The 24,723-nt window shown below is 39.9% G+C and overlaps 1 protein-coding gene across 3 annotated transcripts; it reads right to left on the bottom strand.

Annotated features, from left to right (window-relative positions):
* Positions 2,731-24,717, bottom strand: SAXO2 (stabilizer of axonemal microtubules 2). Of its 3 annotated transcripts, XM_003356653.4 has the most exons (4): positions 24,540-24,717; positions 22,611-22,790; positions 13,471-13,673; positions 2,735-4,583 (listed from the first exon to the last, which is right to left on the bottom strand). In XM_003356653.4, the coding sequence occupies exons 1-4, from the start codon at positions 24,575-24,577 to the stop codon at positions 3,637-3,639; spliced, it is 1,368 nt and encodes a 455-aa protein (XP_003356701.3). In that variant the 5' UTR covers positions 24,578-24,717; the 3' UTR covers positions 2,735-3,636. The 3 variants fall into 3 exon arrangements, with proteins under 3 accessions (XP_020954531.1, XP_020954530.1, XP_003356701.3); XM_021098872.1 differs by lacking the exons at positions 22,611-22,790; positions 24,540-24,717 and adding an exon at positions 7,117-7,253 and having other exon boundaries at positions 2,731-4,583; positions 13,471-13,557; XM_021098871.1 differs by lacking the exons at positions 13,471-13,673; positions 22,611-22,790; positions 24,540-24,717 and adding an exon at positions 7,117-9,315 and having other exon boundaries at positions 2,731-4,583.

Below are 24,723 nucleotides of genomic sequence, written 5' to 3'. Positions count from 1 at the left end.
TTTTAATCCACCGAGCCACAATGGGAACTCCTATTGTTGAGTTCTAAAAGTTTTTTTATATATTCAGAAAATACATTCTTTGAAGTCTATTTAGATGAAGAAACAGGGCAGAGGCAGGGAAGGTAATTTGTACGAGGTCACATAGGCTAGTCTGTCTGTGGAAGAAGAGAGCATCCCTACCCCTCTTTTAGACTCCCATCTTCAAATGCTAGCTGGCAGTCAGCTTCTCCAACATCACATTTCCTTGTTAGCCTTCATAGTTCTATAGTGGCTACAAATAAAGAGGTATTGATGGGGATATTGGAGGTGATGGACAGATCGCCCAGGCCACCCTAGAGAACAGCTATCAACTGTGTGCCTTATAGAAGGGGAGGTTGGGGAGGGGAGATATTGGGGAAAGTCCTATGTCTTGACGTAGGATCACAATCTGCATGTCCGTGTAAAACAGCATTGAGTAGAGAGAGAAGAAGAGCTAAAGCCTTAGCAAAGTGTAAGTTTCTGGATATTTGATGGGCCACTTTCAAAAGTATATCATCATCACTCTTTTTAAACATCCCTTTTGGGGTTTACTAATTTGGGATTACCAGGTTCACCTTCCCCTGGTCTGATGACTGTTCACAGGTCTCCTCCTCCCTTCTTACTCGCAAGCTCCTCTCACACAGTGATAATCAGAGAGGGGCCATAGATGGTTTGGTTTGGTATCAAAGTCTGTAAATCTGGTATATTAAGGAGCTGGAATATGGGAGCCTGAACTTCTGCCTGGTGAACACTCCCCTCCTTTCTCCCTGCCATGCAGTCTTTGTTTTTAAAAGTATTTTTTTTTTTTTTTTTGGTAGAGCAGTTTTAGGTTCACAACAAAATTGACTGGAAAGTACAGCATTACTCTGTAGCCCCTGCACCCACCACAGCTTCCTGACCATTAACACCCACGTGTTACAATGGGTGACTGGACACTGACATAGCCGAATCGCCCAAGGTCCAGGTTTACATTAGGGCTTACTCAGCTTGTGGTCTGTGCAGTTGTTATAAACTACAAAGCCTTTCTTTCTAACTCTGTGGTTATTTTCTACAACAAGGATATGCAAGGAGATGGGTGGGGAAGGGATGGGAGGGAGGGAGAAATTTCCTACCACCTTTTCTCTCCAAATGCCCCCCTTCCTTCAAGAGATTCATCCAGCTTTGGCTTAGTGGAAACTCCTTGTAAATCTGGCAGGTGGTTAAGTAATATTACTAGGTTCCAGTGCTGTTAAAACGTCTGTGAGTGTGTGTGTGTTTCTGCATGGTATTTAAGGAGACCTCAGGAGATGATGAACCAGGGGTTGGTTGCTGGCTTCCAGAGCTGTATCTCAAAAGGAAGCCTTTTCTGAACTCCCAGGCTAGATGTCCCATGAACACTCCGTTCCAATCTTTGCAGTCACAACTTATACTGAAGGTTAGATTGTAGGGAGACATCATTATTGATCTTTGTGTCCTCAGCCCAAGGCAAATTGCCTCAGGAAACCCAGGGAGACGTCTTCTGACGGGTGACCTTTGTCCAGGGAGAAGGCCGTCCCTGTTAGATTGCAGTGGGATTTGAATCTCCAGTGTCAGGAAGTGTCCAGGATGAGAGTGCTGTTAACATTCTCTAATTTTTCATTTTGAATGTATAACAATGATTTCTGTTAGACAGGTTAGAATATCTAAGTAGCTACCAGTTAACCTAGAACATGCTTTATTAACTAGCTATGTTTTCCAGAGAAAGTTGGTTATAGAAATGATTTCATGAAAAGTCATTTATTTTCTTGATCCTTTATTAATGTTGCTAGATATACAAAATTCAACATATTTTCACTAATAAATACTAAAGTAAATAAAAACAAACTACTTCCACATAATTACAGATATTTTAAACAAATGCAGATGGATTTATTCTCAATTAAGCATATAGTTTGAAACAATGATAAAGTTACAAAAGACTAAACTTTAAAATAAATCATATTATTCCATAATATAATCATTTATCAAAGAAAAAACCCAATAAGTGTTTGATTTATTAGGAAATTTCCAGCATTTATAAATGCAGTCTGTTCTTGCTACTTCACTTAATGGCACTGCTCCTTCCCTCTTTTCTTTCTAAGCACTTTCTTCACACAGTACGAGGAGGAGGACATAATTGTGCCCAAACTGAGCCTGGCTCTTCTGCTGCGCTGTGACTCTGCGAACAGCAATTTAGGTGCATAATTATCTAAGGTTACCCTTAAGATTTCTTCAGAGCTGTCAATCATTCCTAAAGCTACTCTTGCAAATGCTTTTTCCTTTTTGGAAATACTGTCGTTCCAACCACATTATTCCCCCTATCCAACCTCTCCATTCTCTGTAAGCGCTTCTCAGGTGCTTGGGAAGCTTGAGAGGGAAAGATGGTTCTCAGAAATCATACTATTCAGAAAGAAGCTCGAAGCCCATTAGGCTATTTTACAATCCTTGCTACAGGCCAGAAAGGGCGAACTGACAGGTAATTCTCCTAATTTGAAAAAGGAGAAACAGGTACAAAAAGAGATGAAGAAGTGACTTATTAACCATCTCTGACATTTGTTTTGGTTTTGGTTTTTGAGGTTTTTTTTTTTTTTTCGGTCTTTTTAGGGCTGCAGCTGCAGCATATGGAGGTTCCCAGGCTAGGGGTCAAATCAGAGCTGTAGCCGCTGGCCTACGCCAGAGCCACAGCGATGCCAGATCCAAACTGTGTCTGCAACCTACGCCATAGCTCATGGCAACACTGGATCCTTAACCCACTGAGTGAGGCCAGGGATCGAACCTGCATCCTCATGGATGCTAGTCAGATTGTTTCTGCTGAGCCACGACGGGAACTCCCAATCTCTGACATTTGTTTGACACTTTTCCTTTGTAGATTATACTGTATCCTGTGACATGATGCTCAGAGCAAAATTTTTGTGAGGTAGGGAAAGCAGATATTCTTTTACAAATGAAGACACGGGGACTCCAAGATATGAGTCACTTGCCTAGGGTGGCAGAGATAGAAACTGATGTCATTGGAACTTGAACTGATGTCATTGGAACTTGAACTCCAGCGCCTGCAGCTTTACTTGTCACACGACCATACCTCCTATTAACCTGAACACAGTGAGGAGCAGTGTGGCCATCTTCATAGCACCAAGCAAAACTAGGTTCAGGGTACACTATGCAGATGACTTGAAGTCAGCATCTAAAAAATACTGCTGTCTTGGAAGAAGACTCCATGTACCATTTTCAGCGGTGTTCTGGAGAGTCCTAGTGCACTTGATAGATGATAACTGGCATGTGAATAACCATATGATTTCCATAATTATAAACACAAGTATAAACAATAATAGATCAAGACAAGTAACCAAACAGTACGTTGGGATTAAAGTAGGTCAGACGGGAATGTGCATCATTCAACTTTCAGAAATGCTAAGTAAAGAACAATCTTGGCTAAAACATCAATACAAAATGGATTTTGAAATCTTGATTTCCTATAATTTTCTCAATTTCTTGTTTAAAATTTTAAAAAATGATTTGTTTTCGCTCGCTCTTGCAAATTTTTTCTGCTATATAGAAAATTGGGTTTGCCCTTGAAAAATCAGCATTTCTATTAGGTTCCTTTTAAACACAATTTGATGATTAGAAGGCCTTCACTGTGGGAGTGGTGACCTTGCGGAAGAATTTATGACCTCGGGAATTTGTATTTTCAAAGATATAACCTGGAGGAGAAGGATAACTCGCAGGGCAGATCTCCTGTTTCTTTGGTGTATACTCTGTAGAGTACAAGGTTACGTCATCAAATGGACTGGAACTCTTGAAGGGAACATTTAAAGGTTTGCAGCTCTCCGTTGGAATCAACGCATGCGGCACATAGTGAGATCTGAAAGTGCTCAAACCATCGAATTTTCCAGAGGGGTTGGGAATCTGCTGTTGCTTCTTAATAAGTTCTTGTCGACAAATTTCCCATGCTGGAAAATCTTCCTTCGTGGTGCTTTTTCCTTGGAAAGGAAAATTGTTATTTCTTCTATGAGAAACTGGCCTGATGGGAACCACACGTTTGGCCTGGTGTGGAATGTAGTCGAGGTGGCTTGTGCTGTCGCACTGCATGGCACCCGTGGGAGGGACGTACTCGGGTACTTTCTTGGCCTCAGGTGGTGGGATTTCCCATGGTTGAAAACTTTCACGGAATTCAGTGCTTCCTTCAAAGTGAGCATTCTGGGCCACTCTGTTGTACGCAGGTCTGCAGATTTTTGCAGCCTCACCAACAAGACCCTGAAAGTCATATCGGTGAGTTGTGAGATCCTCAAAGGGTTGGTGGGTCGGCTTGTAAACTTCTTTTGGCCTCGCGAACTTGAATTCTAGCTGATGAGGTACATAATCCAGGCGGTGACTTGTAGCACCATTAAAGGGGGCAGTAGAACGTTTGACCGCAGAGCTGGGCTTACAGCTTTGCCTAGGCTTTATCTCCTGAGGAACGTAGTCATCCTGAAACGTAGTCGAATTTCCAAATTTCACAGTAGGGGGATAGTAAGTTTGTTCTGGTTTATAAAATTCACTTTTCTGAATATCCCAAACTCTATAGTCATCTTGAAAATTAAAAAGAAAAAAAAAAGTATGTTTAAAGCTGGAAGAAAACAACCGCTTTGTAAAAATCGTGACTGACTTGTCTCATTATTTAGGTTTTCCATCTTTCCATTTCCTCTAGGATGCTGAACACTAGTCAAATATGACATTTCACTGATTCCCCTGATTTATTCTTTTTTCCTCATTTCCACTTTCCTCTTCCTCCCTGTCTGCCTTAATACATTTAACTTTCCACATTCAGATTCTTCTGATTATACAAGGGAATGGAACATCCGAGCCTGGCTGTTGATAGTTTTTGAAAGCCAAAAAGGATGTGTTTGGGATGAAGATAGAGTTTAGGAGATTATGACTGTGTTTCAGGAACTGGTTTGAGATTTTTGTTGAAATTTATAAAATGCTAAAGTAAAACATAAAATCTAGGGATTAACATAAAATCCAGGGCCCTGATGTGTGGGCAAAATGATGTGAGTATTACTCCTTGCTTTGGAGGGACTCCTCAAAGGAGAAACTATTTCAACTCCATGGTACCCTAAGAATCCTACAGGATCCCCTGAGCAAAAATACAGGGTAACTTGTAACATCTCCTAAAGATCATTGGTTTCAAATTTTCTCCTTAGCAAATGGGTTTCCAGGCCTTCCCCAAAGATAGAAGGCCATCTAGAGGTGAGAGGACTGAACTGAATGCTTTCAGCAAAGTGTTAGAAGTTGTATGTAGAATTTAGAATGAACATCAGGGCTGAGTCTGAGATTTGGGGTTAAATACCTTAACACTGTTTCTTGCAGCTTACCTACTCCATGGATGGAAAACTGCAGTGCTTATATTTCAACTGAGAGTTATTTAGGTTTTCCATTTCTAGATGAGAAGGGTAGAAAGGTGAGAAATACTACTGAGTTGACTTCAGCCCAAAATATGTATTTCTAAATACCAAAAATTAACTTATAAAAGAGGCTATACAAGATAAAATAGAAGAGTCTCGGCTAAAGTCCACGCAATGTTTATTGGACAGGCCAACACTCAAATGCATACTATGTGGATACCTCCTTTGGAGAGAAAAATTCCTCGGCCATAGGCATTTCTGCCAAGATGGCCAGGTTTTAGACCAAATGATGACTCCCATCCTCAAGCTACTGATGTTGGGGTAAGAGTGGATACCTGACCCAAAAGCAGGTGTTCTTAGGGTAGTAGAGACCTGGCAAGAAACAACCTGGCAAGAAATGATGTCTGGGTCAGGCCTCTTCTTGTTCTGGTGAATCTACGTTTGAAAATACACAGCCAGATAAACATGGGAGAAGACTTTAAAAGGATGCCATGAAGCAGAATTAAAGAGCTGTGGTGAGTTGAAGACTTCAAAATGGACTTGTAAGGAAACAGAGATGATGCATAGGCAGAGGAGGCCAGTTAGCAGAATGGCAATCAGAGCAGACGTGCAAAGGGAAGTGAAGGTTCTGTCACAGAAACCACATAGCTCCTGGCAGAGATGGAGGGAGTAGTTCTTCCCACAAGCTTCCTCTGTAGTGACAGCTTTCCATTTCCAGTTCACATGAAGTTTTACCACAGACTCGCTTTTTCCTTGAGGCACCATGAGGGAATCTCTTGTCGTTTGCAATTAAAGTATAAAATTATAGCGCTATTTTTCAGTAACAAAAAGGAAACCACGGGATGTTATTGAAGGTCTATGGCTCCATATAAACATACGGGGAGAGCCCTTGTTGCCAAAATGTCTGCAAGAAAAAGATGTTAATTTCATGAGGGAAACTAAATAGAAGAGAGTACTTGTCCCCTACCAAGCCAACTTTGGCTTTCGAAAAGGAAGCAAGAATTTGGAGACTGAGTGACATGTATTAAGCATGAATTTTGATTCCAGATAACTGCAGAAAATTGATTGGCCTCTTGTAAATATCCCTATGCTCATATGCTGGTGATATTTATTATTTGTCCTGGAATGTTTATTAATAACATTCTAGCAATGCTTTTAAAACCTCACTGTCTTCATTAATATCATTGGTTCTCAGTATCTCATGGCACTTACGGAAGAAACAAGCATAATGTCATCCCCATCTAACGATGCGGCCTGGTCATCTGGCAAATACAGTATTGCCCTTGTTAGATAAGGGCAATTCAGTTCCCTCAGCTCATTTAGAGGCTTTCTAACCACTAAAATCTAGACAGGAACTTTGCTTTCTCCTGAACAGCTTCAAGAGGCGCAGGTTGGAGTTCCCGTCGTGGCGCAGTGGTTAACGAATCCGACTAGGAACCATGAGGTTGCGGGTTCGGTCCCTGCCCTTGCTCAGTGGGTTAACGATCCGGCGTTGCCATGAGCTGTGGTGTAGGTTGCAGTCGCGGCTCGGATCCTGCGTTGCTGTGCCTCTGGCGTAGGCTGGTGGCTACAGCTCCGATTCAACCCCTAGCCTGGGAGCCTCCATATGCTGCGGGAGCGGCCCAAGAAATAACAACAACAACAAAAGACAAAAAGACAAAAGACAAAAGACAAAAAAAAAAAAAAAAAAAAAGAGGCGCAGGCATGAGTTGCTCACCATGAATATTTGTTCGCAGAGCTCCATCCCCATCCTTATGTCCTGAGCTGCTCTGGGTTCCTGTTTGCGGACAAAGTCCTCCTCTGCCCATGCAAGTTCTTTTCCTTGGTAGTTGGAACTCTGTTTCCTGGTGTTGTCTTAAGGGCACCAATGAATTGGAAGCAATTTTCATAGAGTCTGGGCTCTCTATCCTTTCTCAATCAACACGCATCAAACTACTCAGTTTTAATCCTACCTGTAAGCTGATGACCCCCAAACCTTTCAAATACCGAACCCACATATCTGTCTCCCTACTAGGCATCTCTATGCAGATGTCCACCAGGTAAACTAAGGCTTACTGTGTCCCAGATGAATTTATCATCTTGCTCAGACTCACATTATCCCAAAATAGCATATCAACAACCAAACACTATTATGAATCGGGCAACTCAGGTAAAATTTTCATCCAGCTGGCTTTCTCTCCCCTCACTTCCTTCTCCCTATTTCAAGTAGTTTTCAAATCCTGTCAATTTTACTTCCTAAATTTAAATCATTTCCTTATTGAGACAAACATGGAATGAATAGCCACCTGATGAAATCATCAAAAATAAGAACAAGGAAATAGAAGAAACAATAAAAAATGCAAAATAAGTTTAAAATTTAAAAATAAAAGTTTCTCTAGGGTCTATAGTGAAATCGTTTTTTTCATTCTTGATATTTATAATTAGTGTCTTTTTTCTTGGTCAGTGCTGTTATTCAACTTTATTATCCTTTATTTTCTCTTTTCAAATTCATTGATTGCTGCTCTTCATTATTTTTTTCCTTCTACTTCGCTTTGGGTTTATTGCTCAATTTTCTAGTTTCACAAGATGGAGGCTTAAACTATTAATTAGACTGTCTTTTAATACAAACATCTAATGCTATGCGTTTCCCTCTAAGCATTGCTTTAGATCCATCCCACAAATTTTAATATCATAGTTTTTCATTTTCATTAAATAAATATTTTGAGTTTTGTAGGCTATATGGTTTGTGTGGCAACTACTCAACTCTGACATTGTAGCATGAAAGCAGCACAGATAATAGGTAAATGAATAGCACTGCTGTGTCTCAGTAAATTTTACTTTTTTGTCCAATTTGTATTGGAAAGCTAGATATTGTGCATAGCACAGTAGAGAATGATATAAATAGTACTTATGTCCAGAAATAGATATGTATCGTCATTGCCAGGCCTTTAGTGAGTGGGGTTAAGTCAGTTCAATCAGTAGTTGAGCTAGGTGTGGGTTTCGTTGTTGTTCTGCTTATCTTCGGTGTGCCGCCAGCTTTAAATTCCTTTGACATTATCTTGTGCTTAGGGTAGGGGCTGGTTTTCTTAATTTCTGCTCCATTCTCAGTTTCAAGCCTTCTCTTTGCACCTGCAGCTCAGACAATGTCTCTGTCACCTCGCTTCTTTTAAACAGTAAACAGTTGCTTGTTATTCAGTGTTCAGTAATCTGGGTGTGTGTGTGTGTGTGTGTGTGTGTGTGTGTGTGTATGGGAATCTCTGATCAGGTCTAGCCTCAGTCTTAAGCAAATGCTTGTTATTCAGTGTTCAGTAATCTGGGTGTGTGTGTGTGTGTGTGTGTGTGTGTGTGTGTATGGGAATCTCTGATCAGGTCTAGCCTCAGTCTTAAGCAAATGCTTGTTATTCAGTGTTCAGTAATCTGGGGTGTGTGTGTGTGTGTGTGTGTGTGTGTGTGTGTGTGTGTGTATGGGAATCTCTGATCAGGTCTAGCCTCAGTCTTAAGCAAACCCTGTGTCCCTGTGTCTCGGAGATCAGTCTCCCTCAGTGTTTCTGTCCCTCTCCATAGTGTAGGGCTCTAAATGTTGGGCCCAGGACAACTTTCTGTTCTTCCTTCAGGTTAGAGGTTTGTTGTCATTGGTTTTTTTATTTCTCCTGTGATTTCAGCTCTCTGAAGTAATCATGAAAATTTATGATTTTGTATTTATCTGGCTTCTTGTTAAGTTGGAAACACTTTTTCTAGCCATTTATATCCCACTCAGAAATTAGAAATCCTGGAATTTTCCTTATGGTCTGGTTTAAAATTACACCTTGAATTCTATACACCTGGGAGTTCTGGCTTGGCACAGGGGGTTAAGAGTCTGACTGCAGTGTCTCAGGTTACTGAGGAGGTGTGGGTTCAATATCCAGCCTGGCTCAGTTTGAGGACCTGGCATTGCCACAGCTGTGGCTTAGGTCACAGCTGCAGTTCAATTTCAGTCCCTGGCCTAGGAACTTCTATGTGCCGCAGGTGTGGCCATTAAAAAAAAAAAAAAGAAAGAAAGAAAGAAAGAAATAGAATTTTTATTGTATGAAAAAAATTTCTCAGGGAAACCTTACTTGGTGCCTAAGTGCTTAGGTCAGGTTTCTTTTTACGTGAAACCCTGTAACTGTATTCTTTCCTTTTGCTTTCTTAATTTCACGTTGTACTATTGCAAACATGGTTAGTGAGTTGTTTAATATTTACCTCCCCCACTCAATAAAAGCTTCTAAACACTAACTGTCAAATAAATAGATGAAGGGAAAAAAAAATCTACACACTCAATTTCTTTAACTGATACAAGGCCATTCAGTTTTTTTTTTTTTTTTTTCCCGTGGGTTAGTTTGACAAATTGTATTTTTCAAGGACTCTCTCAATTTTGTAACAATTACTGGCATAAATTCTTATATACATGGCATAAAGTCTTCCTATCTTTGTAATATATGCATAATCAATCTTTGAGTCTTAATTGTAATATTGATTTCATCTACATTTATTGTGGGGAATGATCGAGTTAAGTATTGCCATTTGCTTTTGATTGGTTACATATATCTTCTTTGCTCCTTTATCCCTTATTTCCTGCCTTCTTTTGGATTAACAAAGGGCACTTTTATTATTTTTTCCATTAGCATTTTAATCATAATTATCTGTATTTTTAGAATAAAGATGCATTTTTGACCTATTAGGGGATCTTTTTGGCTCAATCTAAATTAAATTGATTTTTCTAACCACTTCTAGATCAGTAAAAAAAACTTTCAACAGTTTAACTCCATTTACATTCTTCTGTCTTTTGTGCTATTGTTATACTTTACTTCCGTATTTGTATAAAATCACCTAATTATTATTGTAACTTTTAAAAATCAGTATTTTTTTAGAGTTACCCACTTATTTACCCTTTCTACGTGCTTCATTCCTTCCTGCATTTCATGCTCCTCCCTGAAATCACTTTCCTTCAACCTGAAGAGCCTTCTTTAAGAACTTTTTGCAGTATAGGTCTGCTACTAACAAATTTTCTTTCCTTTTTTTTTCCTGAAAATACCTTTATTTTTGTGTTATTTTTGAAGGATATCTTCACATATATACAATTCTAGGATTCACTGATTTTGAAATTCTCAATTTTTTTTCCTTTTAGTATTTTAAAGATGTCATTCCATTAGCTTCTGGCTTGCATAGCTTCTGATGAAGTTAAGTATATTTCTAATTCTTCTGTAAATAAAGTGTAGTTTTGCTCTTACTACTTTTAAGAATTTATCTTTACTTGGTTTTCAGAAGTTTGGTGAAACTTGCCAGGCATGGCTTCCTTTGTGTTTATTTCGGGGGTTTGTTGAGTTTCTTGAAGCTATGGTCTGATTCTTTCATCAGTTTTAGAAACTTCTCAACCATCTCAAATAGTTCCTGATTCTTCACAGGTCTCATCATGTTTTTTATGTGCTGGGTGTCATGTATGGGAAAACCATAGTTGCTAAAATCAATGTCATTTTCAGCAGAAGACAGCTTGCTCTTTCCTTTATTAGGTAGGAAGGATATGGGGCAGGTAAGCTTGATCCATTTAGGAACTGAGCGAGGTTGGCATTCAGTGGCACCATTAGTTAAGACATAGTCTTCCTCTAGTTATAAATTTCTCCAGGACAAGGTCTGTGGTGTGTTTGTAGGAGAGCTTCCATTCTAGAGGACTATGTCTCCTAAGCACTTGCTCCCAAGTAAGACTGTGGGATCTTTCTAGCCTAGTTTCTTAGCCCATCATGCCCCCTAAACACTCAGCAAACATCCTCTAAGGAAAACCAGCCATGCATTTGGGCTCCTTAAAGATTCCAATTTGTCATGCTAACCTACCTGTCAGGTGCTCCTCCGGTTTCCCTTCCCCCTAGTAGAGTCCTTGAACTTATGCTACCCCAGTCTTCAGCCTGGGCCTAGACTTGAGAAATGCTCCCAGAGAAATAAACAGTTGGCTCTCTCAGGTCTTCTAGGAAGAGCCCCGTCATCTCTGGAATTTCAGCCCTTTGCTTCCACAGCTGTCTGATACCATTAAAAATAGATTTTTTAAAAATCTATACTTTTTTTACTTGTTTTGGAGGAAGCAGTGGCTTTCTGCCATTTACTATATCCTACATGGTAGTAGAACTAAAAAAAAAAAAAAATTTAGGGGCTACTAAAAAATATTAACCTACTCAGTCTGACAGCCAAGGCTTCACAATCTGATCTCAACCAACCCACATTTTTTAGAATTATACACCAGTCTCTCAGATCCTGAAATTCACTGGTCCTGACCATGTTCACTGAATAACACTTTCATTTTTCCAACTTTATTTTTTGCTCATTTCATCCCAGCTTCTAGGATGTCTCTTCTCTTTCTATATATCAATACTTACTAGTCTCTGATGCATTCTCAGACTAGTCTGGAGTGATGTTTTGCTCAGTATAAATTTTTGAAGAACTGTTCCATTGATTTGCTAGTGAATTTTCCCCTCCTTCTTGTGATATCTCCTATTATTTATTTCTAATGTGACTGTTTAATTTTTCATGCTATTATTGCTTTTTCTTAACTATAAAGTTTGTAAATGTCAACAACCATGCTTAATTCAGACCTTTGTATTCCTAATAGTGCCTAGCATACAGAAGAGTAATCCCTAAAAAGTACTTATCAAATCAAATACTGACCTATTTTCATTATCTGCATTTCAATCTGAATGAATTTCAAAATCAAGGCTGCTGGGAGCAGATACATTTCTGTCTAAGTGTCATCAGTTTCATAGAACCACATCTACAGAATCGAGATAGCATACTTCTTACAATCTTGTAGAGTTTTGTTTTTGTTTTTAATTATATTCCATTTCTGCCTTTCCTCTGTTCTCTGATTCTTAGGTTATGATGAGAGTCTCCTCTCGTGATTTCTCTTACGTATCTACGAAATAAATAAGCATCTACAAAACCTGAGCTACAATCGTCACACAGAACCATGAAATATTCCCTTGGTCCTTAGTATTTGTTTTCTCATGCATCCAAACATGGAAATACAAGAATATCTTTTCCCCATTAGAGAAGATCAGTAGAGAGAAGGCCAGAAAGAAGCCAGGAATCCTCAATGTTATAAGATCAGATCAATTTTTAGAAGGAAACTGGTCATACTCTTCCAGCAGGGAGCCAGTTGCCAGCAGGGAGAAGGCATTCCATGCTGGAGGTCTTAGAGGAGCAGGTTCCCTGTGTGGTGGCCCAACCTCGTATGTCAGTGGGTAGTCAAGCCTGTTTCATTCCAAGGTTCAGTATCAGGGGTCACCTGCTAAGAGATGTAAGCTTTATCCTCTATTCCAGCCTTTATCAGTATAAAGGGAATATTTTGGTTCTCTGCTAACCCTTTTACTTTATCAGCTGGGTCAGACCTTGAATGGTGAAGAGGGTTGCTATTTATTTGACTTTGTCAAAGGCTCCAGTATGCTTGGTAGTGTTCCAACTCATTCTGGGATGGAAGGAAAGGAACAGTGAGAACTACATATGGCATAATGTGACATATATGACATTATGCTTGTTCAATAGTATCCTTTGTTTTTATGGTTTGAGGTAGAGAAAACTAATTAAGTGACTGAATTTGGACAGGAATCTAGGTCTCTTAACTCTCAATCAAGTAAATAGTCTTTTTTTTTTTTTTTTTTTTCACCGTGCAATACTATCTTGACCAAAGAGAAGAAGTTTTTTTTTCCTAAGCCATGGAGACCAAGTTTGGCAACACACCAAAATTATGATTTGGTGTTAGATGTCAAAGCTGGAAGTGAGTTTTATTTTTTGGCTCTTTAATTTTTTTTTTTTTTTTATTATTGTCTTTTTAGGCCTGCACCTGGGGCAATGGAAGTTCCCAGGCCAGGGGTCGAATTGGAACTCAGCTGTCGGCCTACACCACAGCCACAGCAACACCATATCTGAGCCATGTCTGTGACCCACACCACAGCTCATGGTAACGCTGGATCCTTAACCCACTGAGTGAGGCCAGGGATGGAACCTGCAACCTCATGGCTCTTAGTCAGATTCCTTTCCACTGTGCCATGACGGAAACTCCGGCTCTTTAATTTTTGAAATGGCAAGTTACCTTTATAGGTTGGGACAGTGTCCAACTTTCCTTTTTTAACTTGTTGTCTCTCCAAAGGCCGGACTATTGCCACAGGCTGCACCTTATAAGAATTAAAATCCCGTTTGTAGGTAGTACCAAGGTCAATCTCCCCCTGTTTTGGTTTATACTCTTCTGGTGCATGGCGAGGCTGTTTGACTATTTCATAAGGACGATAATCCGACCTGAAATATATAAATTTGAAACATAGCCTCATAGATTTTAAAAAATTTATTATTTCAATGCAGTACTTAAATTTTCAAGACTTTTTTTTTTTACTTGAAAAGTCTAAGAAGATATTAAAATGGTGATGGTTGATAATCTACTTGAAAGAGATTATTTAATTCCTTTATGTCCTATCCAATGACTAAATATCTTAAGAAAAATAAGTGTCAAAACTCCTACTCTTTAAAACATCTTTACAATGGCTCTTCAGTTAACTGGATCTTACATAAATAAAATCCTCAAATAATAAAAATTTTTTTTTCCTAATCTGGAAGGAAATCTTAGGTGAAAGATTTAATGAGTCTGGAAAAAAAAAAAAGTTAAAAACATCCCCTGGGTCCACTTTGTCAAAATCCTTATTCATCCTGTTAAAGACTCTAATAAACATTTGGGCACATTCTCTTCTTGTTGAAGTTTTGCTGTCTTTCTGTTCATTGCTAAATAATCATTTTTTAAAAAATAATGTATGCCTAAATTCTGGCCTTTAGACATAAATCATGTCCGTAGTATGCACGTCAGTCTAACAGATGTTTAGGTCCCCTGGAAGCCCTCGCCAGGCATGGTAGTTATACGGTACCCCCGTCACCCTGGGCATCATGTAGCATTATGTGGCGGAGGCAGTACTGCAGGACACTGAGATGGTTTGGTAGGGTGGAGAAGACCACAGATGCAGACCCATCAGACTACCTGGGTCCAAATGCTGGCTCTGTCACTCACTAGATAGATGTTGGACAGCTTAGTTCACTTGTCTATGCTCCAGTTTCCTTATATAAAAATAGGACAATAATGTCATCTACATCATAGGTTTGTTTTAAGGATTGACACATACATGCCATGTACACCGTACATGAGTGTTTAGGCAAATGTAAGGATAGTATGTTAGCTACTGCTATTATTACCACAAGTCTTCAAAATTGCCCTTTCCCCCCTCTTTGGGACTCTATTGACTGTTTTACTCCTTTTAGGATTTATTTATTTTATTTTATTTTATTTATTTATTTTTTGTCTTTTTGGCATTTCTTGGGCCGCTCCCATGGCATATGGAGGTTCCCGGGCTAGGGGTCGAATCAGAGCTGTAGCCACCAGCCTACGCCAGAGCCACAGCAACGCAGGATCCGAGCTGCATCTGCGACCTACACCACAGCTCACGGCAACACCGGAACCTTGACCCACTGAGCAAGGGCAGGGATCGAACCCGCAACCTCATAGTTCCTAGTCGGATTCGTTAACCACTGCACCACGACGGGAACTCCTAGGATTTATTTAAACCATCTTGTATTAATCAATGCTTTCTGAATATGTCCATAAACTCCAAAAAGCCAGATCTCACCCAATCCCTTCTCTGTTCGTGATGTGACTTCTTAGACTTGCTGACTCCATTTCCTCACCCCCATCAACCCACTTCGACCTGGTTTCCAGCACTGTCACTTCTCTAACACAGCTTGAAGGTTCACAGCAACTTCTATGTGCCTAAATCCATTAGACTTTTTTAGTCCTCATCTTTCTTTCTTTTCCTTTTTTTTTTTTTTTTTTTGTCTTCTGTCTTTTGTCCTTTTCGGGCCGCACCAGTGGCATGTGGAGGTTCCCAGGCTAGGGATCGAATCAAAACTGTAGCTGCCGGCCTACACCACAGCCACAGCAACACCAGAGCCGAGCCACGTCTGCAAACTACACCACAGCTCACCCAACGCCAGATCCTTAGCCCACTGAGCAAGGCAGGGATCGAACCTGCAACCTCATGGTTCCTAGGCGGATCAGTTTCTGCTGCGCCATGACGGAAACTCCAAGTCCTCATCTTTCTTGACCTCTCAAACAGTAATTTACGTTTCCCTGTCTCTGGGAACCTCTCTCTCCCTGCCTGCCTCATTATTGCTTCTCAAGTCTCCTCTGCAGCTTCATCCTCCTCCCCTCAGGCATGAAGCAGACCTACACACTCCTCTTCTCATCCAATGTTCCCTTCAATCACTAGCTATGGAGAAATGCCTCTCAAACCTAATCTCAGCTCAGACCTTTCTCAGCTCGATACCAGTATTTACAATGGCCTCTTGGATAGTCAAGGGCACCTCAAAATTTAGTATACCCCTAATCAAACTATTTTCGTCCAACAAATCTGGTCTTTTTTGCCTGTTCCTTATTTTAGTGAATGGCATCTTCTCCTCAGCTGCAGTCAGAAACCTAGGACTAACCCTTCATGCCTCACCTCTCTCCTGTATTTATTTCCTCATCAACTCCTGTCAGCTTTGCCTCCTAAATGTCTCTTAAACCTAACTGCTTTTCTGTATCTCGTCAACACCCTAATAGTCCAGGCTCAGTCAAATGGATGCAATAGCTTCCTAAACTCACTTACGAGTTCTGTCTCCAATCTTTTTTCCACAAGGCACCCAAAGTAGTCCTTTCACGTGTAAGTTTGATCGGGACATTCTCCTTAGCTTCTTCCTTACCCCTTTTAGTATTCACCTCAACAAACCAAAAACAAGAAAGAGAAGAACGCTCCAGTGGCTTCTTATTGCTCTAAGGATATAGAAAACACTGAATATGGCCTCTTTCACTAGCCTCCACTCATACTGTGCTTCGTCGTGCTTTCTCTGCTCCTGGTGGCCTTCTTTCCATGTCTCCCACTCTGCTCTCTGCCTGAAATGCACTTTCTTACCCTCGTAATCTAGTTAATTGCTTTCCATCCTTTCAGATTTTCACTCATTCTTCTCATTTCTCTGACAAAGTCAAACTTCTTATTCTGGCTCTCAAGTTCCTTTGCGCCTATACATCATAAATCTGACCACTGCTGCAATGCAATTTCATAATTATTTGAATGTTTTTGCCACCTTCACTAGAGTTTAGTGTCATTGAGCTCAGAGATTATGGCTGTTTCTGCTCACTGCTGTATCCCAGATGCCTAGCATAGTGCCTGACACCTAATACATGCTTAACAAATATTATTTAACAGACACATAACAGTAGAAATCACATACCTCTGCTTCTCAAGACACCTGAGTTATTCTTTGCTTTTCTCAAATGCCAGCTAGAGAGGAATGGGCTAAAATGCACTCAGGAAGTGGAAGAATCAGGGAGAGGACAGAGAAAGCTTATTGGTCTTAGTTTCTCTAGTTAGATTAGTTAAGTGTTAGAAAGTATACTTCCAAACCTAAAGCAACTTTCCACGGAGAAGTTATAAAAGGTAAATGCACTCTTACTCATCTGATACATCCCAAAACACCTGCCATGTCTGGAATCATAGTTTTAAGGGCAGACTGCCCTCTCCCCCCTGCCCCGCAGCAGGCATCTATTTCCACAACTGTAATGCACCAGAGGACCAAAAGTCCTGTACAAGTCCGGACATCTGCTCTTTATACAGTCTCGTCCTATATTATAGAAAAGTATAGAACAGTAATGACAACTTATTCTTTGTTTGCACAGATGAATCAGCTGCTTTTTGCTACCTAGTCAACATGGTCAACATAAGGGAGTCAAGCAAGTGTTATAAAGCCCTAGAATAGGGCTCTTGGAAAGACTGCGAGTTCCCTAGTCAAAATACAAAGAAAAGATCTAGTGTTTTACTAAGTGGAAAGAGGATGATTTAAGAAGTAGAAGTTTTCATTTTGTTGGCATATTTGAACCTTTAGGAAGTTGGGACATTTCTTTTTAAAGAATTTTTATTTATTTATTTTCACTATTAAAGGCTTTTTTTTTTTTTTTTGTCTTTTGTCTTTTGTCTTTTTAGGGCCACACCTGCAGCATGTGGAGGTTCCCAGTTAGGGGTCTAATTGGAGCTGTTGCTGACGGCCTACCCCACAGCCATTGCAACGCCAGAGCTGAGCCGCATCTGTGACCTACACCACAGCTCATGGCAACGCCGGATCCTTAACCCACTGAGCAAGGCCAGGGATCGAACCAGAAACCTCATATTTCCTAGTCAGATTCATTTCCACTGAGCCACAATGAGAACTCCTATTAAGGGCTACTTGAATAGGGTAACTGAGAAAACCCAGAATTGAAAGCAATTGCTTTAAAAAAAAAAAAAAAGATATGGCAGGTTAAACTTTCCTGATTTTAACATGTACAGTTGGTTAAATGCAAAATATGTACTCAATAAAAATGAATATTGTGAAATTTATTTCACATATCCATGATGAATCATTATGCTATCAAGGAAGAAAGGAGTAAAGGTGAAAAAAAAAGAGCAGCCATTCCCACTTGCTCTATCACAATCAACTGTTCAATTCCTTCATCTCATTTACCATAATCTGACACTACCTTGTTTATCAGGACTATAAACAAGAGTGGGAAAGTCCTTCTTTCTGTTCCATGTCATAGACGGTGAACAGTCCAGTATGTGCCCATTGCATTTAGTCTGTAGCCACAGGATCACCAACAATGCTACTTAAAAATGCATATTCCTGGGAGCCACTCCATTACAAACAAAATACAAAGACTGTTTTAGGTGGAGCTCTGGAATCTGGAATTTTAACCCTTTTAGATGATTCCAAATCACACCAGTCTGAATACTATGGAAAAACCTTCAAATTTCTGGAAAAGCCACACACCTACAGAAGTAAGTGGAATCACTAAAGCACTGCAAGAGTTGCCCAAAATGCCAGAGGTATAAGTATTGGGCTAAAAGTTTGAAAGTCTCTACCTTTGCTATAATGAGCTCTCCCTGAAAAGAAAATGGATAGCATTAAAAATTAAAGTTGTTATAGCATTTTAAAAATGCTAAATTACAGAAATCTGATATATGAGTTCCTTGAAAGCAAGAACTTCTATTTGATTTTTTTTTTTTTTTAAGGCCATACCTGCAGCATATGGAAGTTCCCAGGATAAGGTTGAATCAGCTGCAGCTGCAGGCCTACACCACAGCCATAGCAATGCAGGATTCAAGCTGCATCTGCAACCTACATCACAGCTTGCAGCAACAGAAGATCTGGAAAGCACTGAACCAGGCCAGGGTTTGAACCCGCATCCTCACAGCGACAGCATTTTGTCCTTAACACACTGAGCCACAACAGGAACTCCAACTTACTGATATTTTTATACTTAATGCCTAAGATTGTACCTTGAATATAGTGTGCACATAAACAGAAGAAAGAAAGAATTAATCCATTGAACTGACAAAGATACAAAGTGATCAAAAAAGGTGAGTCAAATAAAAGTTTAGGTTTAAAGGACTTTTTTATCTTTCACACACAATAAATATTGAGTGCCTGAATAATAATGAGCTAGTAGGATTGTAATAGGTTAAATAGAATGCTGAGATAAGAACAGACATAGTTCCTGCTTTCATGGAACACTGAAACAAATCTAATCATAATACGCAGATGCTTTGAGAACTTACAGAGGAGACTTTTACCTAGCCTGAAAACTGGGAGAATGTTAGAGAAGGCTTTTCAGAATGATAACTGAGTTGAGAGCTATACGTTGAATGGACATTAACTAGGGTAAGAGACAGCAAAAGTTCCTGGTAGGTAAAATAGTATCTTGGAAGGCCCTGTAACAAGGAAAACCTGGTCTTTCAAACTTTCAAGAAATGAAAAATGTCCTATGGCACATAACCATAAGACTGCAAAGGGCATTAGAGTGAAAATAAATCCATGAAGAAAGTAGGAACCAAACAATGAAGGGATTTTGGTGTATGGTAAATATAATGGGAACATATAAGAGCAGTTTAGCAGAGAAGTGATAGGATTAGATCTGCATTTTGAAAAGGGCATCTTGGTCAGTTAAAGTTAGAAAATAGAGCAGAGATGCAAAAACTAGAGTAGATACAAACATAACCATTAGGAAGCTACTGCATCCCTCTAAGTGTTGGTCACAGTGGAAAGCAGATAAACACAGAGATTTTACGAGGTTAAAAAAAACAAAAACAAAAAACCACGGGCATACACCATGACCAAGTGGGATTCATCCCAGGTTCAAAAAGATGGTTCAACACATGCAAATCAATCAATGCTATACACCACATTAACAAAAGAAGTCAAAAACCACATGATCATCTCAATAGATGCAGAAAAAGCATTTGACAAAGTTCAACATCCATTCATGATAAAAAAAAAAAAAAACTCTTACAAAAGTGGGTATAGAGGGAATGTACCTTAACGTAATAAAAGCCATTTATGACAAACCCACAGCCAATATAATACTCAATCGAGAAAAGCTGAAAGCCTTCCCACTAAAATCTGGAACAAAACAAAGATGCCCACTCTCACCACTTTTATTCACCACCATATTGGAAGTACTAGCCACAGCAATCAGACAAATGAAAAAAATAAAAAGTATTCAAATTGGAAGAGAGGAGGTAAAATTGTCAATGCATGCAGATGACATGATACTATATACAGAAAACCCTAAGGACTCCACCCAAAAACTACTCGAACTGATCAGTAAATTCAGCGAAGTAGCAGGATATAAGATTAACATTCAGAAATCGGTCACATTTTTGTATACTAACAATGAAATATTAGAAAAGGATAACAAAAATACTTTTTTAAATTGTACCCCAAAAAATCAAATACCTGGGAATAAACCTGACCAAGGAGGTGAAAGACTTATATGCTGAGAACCATAAAACATTAATCAAGGAAATGAAAGAGGGAGGACTCAAAGAAATGCAAAGATATTCCATGCTCCTGGGTTGGAAAAATTAATATTGTAAAGATGGCCATACTACCCAAAGCAATCTACAGATTCAATGCAATCCCTATCAAATTACCCATGACATTTTTCACAGAACTAGAGCAAACAATCCAAAAATTTATATGGAACCACAGAAGACCCAGAATTGCCAAAGCAATTCTGAGGAATAAAAACCAAGCAGGAGGCATAACTCTCCCAGACTTCAAGCAATACTACAAAGCCACAGTCATCAAGACAGTGTGGTACTGTTACCAAAACAGACAAACCAATAGAACAGAATAGAGAACCCAGAAATAAACCCAGACACCTATGGTCAATTAATCTTTGACAAAGGAGACAAGAATATAAAATGGGAAAAAGACAGTCTTTTCAGCAAGTACTGCTGGGAAAACTGGACAACCACATGTAAATCAATGAAACTGGAACACACTCTCACACCATGCACAAAAATAAATTCAAAATGGCTTAATGACTTAAATGTAAGACAAGACACCATCAAACTCCTAGAAGAGAACATAGGCAAAACATTCTCTGGCATCAACATTACAAAAGTTTTCTCAGGTCAGTCTCCCAGGGCAACAGAAATAAAAGCAAAAATAAACCAATGGGACCTAATCAAACTGACAAGCTTTTGCACAGCAAAGGAAACCAAAAAGAAAACAAAAAGACAACTTACAGAATGGGAGAAAATAGTTTCAAGTGATGCAACTGGCAAGGGCTTAATCTCTAAAATTTACAAACAACTTATACAACTCCACAGCAAAAAAGCCAACAACTCAATTGAAAAATGGGCAAAAGACCTGAATAGAGATTTCTCCATAGAATATATATAGACGGCCAACAAGCACATGAAAAAATGCTCAGCATCACTGATTATTAGAGAAATACAAATCAAAACTACTATGAGGTACCACCTGTCAGAATGGCCATCATTAATAAATCCACAAATAATAAATGCTGGAGAGGGTATGGAGAAAAGGGAACCCTCCTGCACTGTTGGTGGGAATGTAAGCTGGTACAACCACTATGGAAAACAGTATGGAGGTACCTGAGAAAACTATATATAGAGCTATATATAAAACTATATATGACCCAGCAATGCCATTCTTGGGCATGTATCTGGAAAAAACTTTCCTTGAGAAAGACACATGCACCCGCATGTTCATTGTAGCACTACTCACAATAGCCAAGACATGGAAACAACCCAAATGTCCATTGACAGATGATTGGATTAAGATGTGGTGTATATATATATACACACAATGGAATACTACTCAGCCATAAAAAAGGACAAAATAATGCCAGTTGCAGCAACATGGATGGAACTAGAGACTTACTAAGTGAAGTAAATCAGAAAGAGAAAGACATACCATATAACATCACTTATATCTGGAATCTAATATACAGCACAAATGAACCTTTCCACAGAAAAGAAAATCATGGACTTGGAGAATGGACTTGTGGTTGCCAAGGTGGAGTGGGAGGGAGTGGGATGGACAGGGAATTTGAAGTTAATAGAGGCAGACTATTGCCTTTGGGATAGATAAGCAATGAGACCCTGCTGTGTAGCACTGGGAATTAAATCTGGTCACTGATGATGGAGCATGATAATGTGAGAAAAAAGAATGTATATATGTATGTGTGAATGGGTCACCTTGCTGTACAGTAGAAAACTGACAGAACAGTGTAAATCGGCTATAATGGGAAAAAAATAAAAATCTTTAAAATTAAAAAAAAAAAAAGGGAGTTTCACAGTGGTGCAGCAGAAACAAATCTAACTAGTATCCATGAGGATGAGGTTCCATCCCTGGCTGCTCTCAGTGGGTTGGGGATCCAGTGTTGCTGTGAGCTGGGGTGTAAATCACAGATGCAGTTTTGATCCCACATTGCTGTGGCTGTGGTGTAGGCTGGCTGCTGTAGCTCCAATTCAGCCCCTAGTCTGGGAACTCCCATATGCCAACAGGTGCAGCCCTAAAAAAGCAAAAAAAAAAAAAAAAAAAATATATATATATATATAGATAGATAGATAGATAGATAGATAGATACACACACACACACACACACATTTCCCCCCTCTTTTTCTTTTTGACATTCTAACTTAATTCTCTCTGATTTTCTCAAGTCGTGACTCAAATGTTTTTTTTTTTGCTTCTTATTTTGCTTCATCTTAAATCGACTAAAGATTTTAATTTAAAGAGTTAAAAAAAATCTTTATTAAAACCAGAAGAGGTGGGAGAAAAATAGAAAGCAAATAGTTTCTTGATATTTACTTAAATGTTGTTATTCCTTCCATTTTACCACGATATGCTCGAACTTCTTCCTTGGGTTTCAGACTCTGAGGTGGAAGAACATTGCCATACATAGGATATTTTTCCAGGTACTCAGTTGTGGGACAAGACACGCCAGAATTTTCATAAATCTTGGTGGTTCCATGTGGGCAATGATGTCGCCTGTGCAAAGACAAATAACTCATCAGAGTTTAACTCACACGTGATCAATTATATTTACATATGGCACAGAAAAATAAGGGCTATATGGTTGCTTGGCTGCTGTAGTGAAAGAAATAGACATTTGAAAAGATTTAGTTACATAGTATGTAAAAAAAGATTCAAACAGCCACATGTAGCAAGATGTAGCAGATGCAGGTCAAATTTCCCTCCAGAAGTCTGTAGACAATCTTGATCCTCCTAGAGAGGGGCAACTATTGAAATGCTAATGAAGTTTTTCTCCTCCTCACCCTCTTCCTTTATTTCAAGCAAGTAGTTAGCAACTTGATATTTCCCAGTTGCAGGGCTTTGGGAGGGGCAGAGGGCAGAGGTGCCTTTAGTCAACTCATTTACCTGTCTTTTTTAAAACAATGCATAGAAGAAATAAAATCAGGTGTCCTTCTGGAGATAGGTCTAAGAGGAAACAGACTGTCTTGTCCTGCAAAAGGGGGGAAGCTGGATGACTTTCCCAGAAAGAGGAAGGAGGTAAATGATGAAGGGAAAAGGGCTCTTAGAAAGGGGAGTGTGTGTCTTTGCTCCTCCCTATCAGTGTTCCAGGAAGCAGCAGCTCTCAAGTATTGGCTACGTGGACCCCTACAATAGTGGCTCATGGCTTTACCAAGATCTTTGTACCTCATAAACCTGAAAGCAGGGATGGCATCACTCTTGAAGGGATTACGTGAACTTCAGCAAGAGACATTTCAGGGGGAAGCATTACCAACGTTTAAAGCCCAGAGGGGACTCTTCTTGCATTGGCAATGCCTCAGCTCCCTGGATCACTTTACCTCCTGAAGAAAAGGGATCCTCCAACATAATCAAGACTGAAATTTCCAACAGTTGTATGGGAAAGGAACTTGGGTTAGGCAGAAATTAATTTAAAGATAAGAAAGAAAAGTAATCATTTTTCTTGCACATCAGGGCTTTCAGATATGAATCAAACCTTCAAATGTCAATTTGTTTTTTAATCTAGCTTTGATTATTAATTATAAAGGATACATCATAAAACTAAGGGGGAAACTGCTTTCTATCAACGTGCAAAGTGTTTTTCCTTTTAAGGGGATTACAACGCAACGGGAATGACATATTCATAGTATTTATTTAGCAAATAGTGACCTAATCCTTGGGTCAACAGCGAAGCTGCGGAAGGATAGATGGCGGGACGTTGTTGGGCAGGACTCACTGACCAATTCAGGCTTTCAGGGTGGAGACTACGCGCTACCGTTTCAATCAGTCAGATTCCAAAGGAGCGCAACCTGGGTGGGAATGTGAATAAGCTTCGGCTTGGACATAAAGCTAGGGATAGAAGGAAGCATAACACGGGCCAAAATTCGTAGACTTGCACACTACGCTATTCTTCTTCCATTTCCTTTATTTATTTAGTTAGTTTTGTTTGTTTGTTTGTGTGGGGCATACACTCTCGCAGTCGGATCAGATCGCATCACTCACTCACTAGCCTGATATATCCGGCCGCTGCTACACAGGCGTATATTATTCACTTGGCCGGATGGCATTTCAGTTTGCGACCCTGGATAGGGAGAAGGGTAAAGGAACCGTGTAACCCAAGATAGCTGGCGGGTGTGAAGCGGGCATTCGCTGACCCAGGTAAGAGGGGACGTCGCTGCGCCCGCGTCCCTGCACCCCCGTGGGGCGGCCACCCTGAGAGCTCCGTCCCCCGAGGCCCCAGCTCGCTCCAAAGCCCTGACGGTTTCTTACCCGCAGGTACAAATCTGACACAGACACCAGCTCCTCATGCTCAAGGCTAGCGGATTCGCTCAGCGGCTCCTCTGCACCTGCGGCTTCTGAGGGTCCACCGCGCCTACCGTAGTCAAGGCAACCGCTGGGCGTCCGGGAGACGGACGCGGCGCCGTTTTCCGGTGGCGTCAGAGACGCGCGCAGG

This window comes from Sus scrofa, chromosome 7, assembly GCF_000003025.6.
Source record: "Sus scrofa isolate TJ Tabasco breed Duroc chromosome 7, Sscrofa11.1, whole genome shotgun sequence".
In the NCBI taxonomy this organism is placed as follows: Eukaryota; Metazoa; Chordata; class Mammalia; order Artiodactyla; family Suidae; genus Sus; species Sus scrofa.
This window is presented reverse-complemented; position numbering and strand designations above follow the sequence as displayed.